Below are 4239 nucleotides of genomic sequence, written 5' to 3' on the forward strand. Positions count from 1 at the left end.
CCCCCCCCCCCGCCAGGCTGAGCCCCCACACCCCCCCGCCAGACTGAGCCCCCCCACCCCGCCAGGCTGAGCCCCCCCCCTCTGTTGGCAGTTCCTCGTCTACTTTGTGTACTTCCTGGTGCTGTTTGGTGTCTACCTGTCGGGGGCCATGCTGGTGGTCCTGCGGCACTTCCGGGACAGCCACCATGCGCCCCAGCCGCCGGAGCTGAGGAGCCCGGCCGAGGAGAAGGCCGTGCCGATGCTGAGTGTCCAGGACGGCGGCCTCAGCAGCCTGCAGCCCGGCCCCCCGCCACTGACCTCCCAGGAGCAGAACCAGCAGCCCGAGGCCAAAGCCTGACCCTCCGACGCCAGAGGCCGCCCGCCAGCACCCTCCCATTCCCGGGGCCTTGGCGTCTCCGAGCGGACGCTCCCTCTGCGCCCCTGCAGGTGGCCCGCCCCTTGGTGTCAGCAGTCCAGGTTTCTGGCCTCGTCCACATTCCAGGGGTGAGAGTGTGGAGCCAGCGACCAGCAGGGACGCTCCCTGGTACCTCCCTGTGATCTGCGCCTCAGGGGCTGCCTGCCTCAGGAGGGGCCTTGGCTTGCCCTGCGGTGGTCCAAGGACAGTGCCCCTCTGCCCTGCTTGGTGCTCTGGTCCTGTCCCCTCGCCTGTGGGGGACACTCAGGCAGCTGCTGGGACATTGAGGGCTGAACTGTCCCCACCCACACGTGGTGGACAGTGGGGGTTCACGTGCCCACCAGGCCTCTGTACCATCATTCCCCCCCACCCCCAGTGGCAGGCCCTGCTTGTCCCTGGGGACCAGTGACTGGGATGGGGACTTGGCCCCTGCAGTGCGAGGCTGGGAGCCCTGGTTCCTGTGGCCTGTGGCTCCGTTGTCCAGGTACTTGTTTTAGACAATGCTCTTCTTTTTAAAAAAAAAAAAAAAAATGACCTAAATAGAAACCATTTTAATGGGTTCCTGTTTCTGTGGGAGAAGCTGGACATTGACCAGTGGCAGGCCCTTCTACCAGGTGGACACGGGGATGCTGGGGCCCCTGGAGCCGCACTTCCCCCCATGCCCACCAGTGTCCTGCCCGCTCCTGAAGTGGGTTAACACTGACCTTCCTCACGGGTGACTGCTGGCGGCTTGGGGCGCACGGGCCAGCCCAGACGGGACCCGCCTGGAGCGCACCACCTCAGGGTCTGAGGGCCCGTTGCGTCCCTTCCGAGATGCAAGACGTCTGCTCTCCCTGAAGGGGTTCGACCACAAGCCCCGAGCGTGGAGGGGCTCCTGATGCTGCCCCAGCCTGGCCTGGGGGATGGGGGTGGGAGGAGGTGGTCAGGAGGCCAAGGAAGGGGTGGCAGCCCCTTTCCCCCGCCACAAGCAGGCACCCACTCCAGGCCCACACGTCCTTGACCCGTTGTCTGGAGCAGTGCCCGCGCTCCGTGGGACCCGAGGGGAGGGGGCTGCTGGAGCCACCGTGGCAGGGAGAGGTTGCAAGGACACACTGGCCACAGAGGGGCTGCTGGAGCCTGCTGCACCCAGGGGTCCCCGGAGGTCTGCCCCGAGGATGGGGGGGTGCTGTGGGGGGAGGGTTGGGCATCCACACGCACTCACCCTGGCACCCCGTGGACCCTGTGGGGGAGGGGCAGCGCTGTTCCCGTCGGAGTTCAGAGCTCCAGCAGGACCCGGTGGGCGGCGGGGTGTCTCACCTCTGGTCACTGCGCACATGATGCAGGGCTCTGCTGTGCGCCCTGGGACTGCCCGGCCCGGCCCCGCCAACCCTCCCATCCGTGGCCGCCCAGCTCCCTGGCTTCACAGCCGGGTCTGCGTGCCACAGCAGGTTTGGGGGGAGCACGGGTGCGGGGCACAGACCACCGACGCGGCCTTGGAGTAAGAGCCTGTGAGGGCTGCTGGCCACCCCGGGAGGCTCCTCAGAGAACGGTCTGGGGCCCCGGCGGCATCCATCTGCGTCTGCGAGCACCTGTGCTCCCGCAGCACGAGCCTCCGGCTGGGATGAAGGCTCCCGGGGGTCTGACTCCTGTCACGAAGGCCGCGTGCAAATCGAGTGCGAGTAAAAGGCCGTCTTTATTTGAAGCCTGTTTGGATCGGCTCCTATGGTTACAGCTTCAGGCCGCAGAGCTGACGCAGTGGGGTCCTTGCCCACCACCCTTCCAGCACAGCTGCCGGGGCGGGGGGGGACCCTGCCATCTCCCCCAGAGATCGTCAGCTGCACCTCAGAATGTCCCCTGCAGAGCCGCCTCCACGCGGCCTCCTCCATGGGGCCCACTGAGGCAGACCCCATGGCAGCGGAGTCCCAGCGGGGGCAGGCGTGGCCGTCCTATCTGCATCTGAATTTTTTTTTTTTAAGGTTTTATTTTATTTGAGAGAGAACAAGAGCGAGGTGGGGCTGGGGCAGACGGAGAGGGAGAAGCAGGCTCCCCACCGAGCAGGGGGCCCGACACAACTCAGGACTCGAGCCCCGCCTTGGGGGTAGAGATTACTTAAGAAAAACTCCGTGAAGGCCGTGGGGGGGGCTGAGCGCCACGCTGGGCGTGATCTCATGGGTCCCTTGGGAAGCCAGTGGGACCCAGAGCTGAAGGTGGGCCCCATGTGCAGGGCTGGGGAGGGAGCCACCAGCCTGTAGTGGTACTGGGATGAGGGCCAGAGCCTGGGGGGCCCTGAGGAGCCTGGGGTCAGCTGTGGGGGGAGGCGCTGATTTTGGAAACTGCCCTGGCCTGGGCGTGGCTGAGTGGTGGCCCATACTGTGCCCATGGCCTGAGCCCCCGGACAGTCCTGGGGGAGGGAGGGCCCATTACCGCTTGTGCAGCCCCTGGGCCAGGTCCAGAGAGGAAGGGAGGCCAGCAGGAAGCCGAGTCAGCACCTGCGGGGGCCACAGAGGGCCCCAGGGGCATGCACCCCCCCCGGGGTAGTGAGTGCCCTTGCCATGGATGGGGTCTACCCCCTGGTCTGACTGGGGCCAAGCGGGAAGGGGGCAGGGCCCTGTGGGGGGGGGGGGCGCAAGGAGTCCTGGCACCAGGCTTTGTTTTAAACTTTTTAAAAAATACACTCTTTGGCTTCCTTTTATTTCTTGAGGGTTACATTAAACGTGAACCATACAGGAAAGTGTCCCAGCCAGGGGCCCCCCCCAGGGGTGTGGGCAGATGCTCCTGCCTCCTGGCCTCCCCTCTGGCCATCTGTCCGCCTGTCCGTCTGAGCCGGCAGAGCCCCTACTTGGAGAAGGAGGTCATGAAGCTGTTCTCGACGCAGAGCACGATGAAGGCGTTGTGGCAGCTCGCGGCGTTCTGCCCCAGCAGCCTGCCGGCCAGCAGCGACGAAGCCTGACCCGTGGCTGCCGCAGCCTCCGTCCGCCACGTCTCACAGTAGCTGTCGGTCAGCCGGCGCCCGCCGGGGTCTGAGCCGTGCCACACGCTCTTCTGGGGCCTGCAAGACGCAGCGGCCGTCAGCCTCAGACCGGGGCCTGGCCACTCCGGGCAGAGGCCATGTTGGCTGGATGTGGGGCCAGTGCGAGGGCGGGGAGTCGGGCGTCCTTGGTCCCTGGGGCTCCACCTCCCAGACCACACCCCCTGCTGCCTCTGCTCCGACACAGCCCGGGGAGCCTACCAGGCGGGGTGCTGCAGGACGTCTCTGCCGTCGAAAGAGAAGATGCGGGCCCCGGGCTTCAGCTGGCCCTCGGAGCCCGAGAATAAGGCCTCCCAGCTGGGGAACAGCACCTCGTCCTGCGGAGGGAAGTACAGTGGGGCTCATTCCCTCCCCGGAAATGTGCCGCCAGAGGGTCGGCCGGCTCGCTGGGCCCCCTCCCTAGCCCCAGACCCAGTCTGGCCCTGAGGAGCACACGATGGTGGGCGGGAGGTGCGGGGGCCACGAGGCCCCGCATCGACGTTTTCCAGTGCGAGCTCCGAGGCGGCAGCTGCCCATGAGGGCCTGGCCCCGCGTCGAGAACCTGAAGGCGCTCCTTGTGACACACCGGGACCCCTGGCAGGTGGCTCAGGGGCTGGGGGCCCACCCGACCCCAGGAGCGGCTGCACCCACCCTGAGGTTAACGACGGGCACACCCGTGCGGTCGGCGCGGCGCACGACGCTGTAGAGGTCCTGCAGCCGTGAGGACAAGAAGGCGCGGAAGGTCCCGGCCAGCCCCACGGCGCGTGCCTGCTGGAAGCACTGGAAGTCCGCCCCGCGGATGCCTCGCATGCCGCCCGGCTGGGGGCTGTTCAGCGCCACCAGGTGCAGCTGCGGGAGA

General features: G+C 67.1%; 2 protein-coding genes across 5 annotated transcripts in view; one reads left to right on the forward strand and one right to left on the reverse strand.

Moving 5' to 3' along the window:
- Positions 1-943, forward strand: part of SLC19A1 (solute carrier family 19 member 1) — a 24720-nt gene extending 23777 nt beyond the window's left edge. For all 4 annotated transcript variants that reach the window (XM_040621800.1, XM_040621799.1, XM_040621798.1 and 1 more), the window contains exon 6: positions 92-943. In XM_040621800.1, coding sequence (XP_040477734.1) covers positions 92-337 — 246 coding nt within the window. In that variant the 3' untranslated portion in view covers positions 338-943. The remainder of the gene's footprint in view (positions 1-91) is intronic.
- Positions 944-3043: 2100 nt separating this feature from the next.
- On the reverse strand, positions 3044-4223 carry LOC121100519 (collagen alpha-1(XVIII) chain-like). Its single transcript, XM_040621803.1, has 3 exons — positions 4032-4223; positions 3603-3718; positions 3044-3422 (listed from the first exon to the last, which is right to left on the reverse strand). Exons 1-3 carry the CDS (start codon positions 4188-4190, stop codon positions 3209-3211), a joined length of 489 nt encoding a protein of 162 aa, XP_040477737.1. The 5' UTR covers positions 4191-4223; the 3' UTR covers positions 3044-3208.
- Positions 4224-4239: the final 16 nt, after the last annotated feature.

Source organism: Ursus maritimus, unplaced genomic scaffold (assembly GCF_017311325.1).
Source record: "Ursus maritimus isolate PB19 unplaced genomic scaffold, ASM1731132v1 scaffold_4, whole genome shotgun sequence".
Taxonomy (NCBI): Eukaryota; Metazoa; Chordata; class Mammalia; order Carnivora; family Ursidae; genus Ursus; species Ursus maritimus.

Bases quoted from the DNA above. Each gene is read 5' to 3' on its own strand.
- LOC121100519 (XM_040621803.1), bottom strand. From the start codon at position 4,190: ATGCGAGGCATCCGCGGGGCGGACTTCCAGTGCTTCCAGCAGGCACGC. The intron at 3,719-4,031 runs GTGGGTGCAGCC...TTCCCTCCGCAG, and splicing joins TGCCCGTCGTTAACCTCAGG to GACGAGGTGCTGTTCCCCAG. The intron at 3,423-3,602 runs GTAGGCTCCCCG...TGCGTCTTGCAG, and splicing joins GTCCTGCAGCACCCCGCCTG to GCCCCAGAAGAGCGTGTGGC.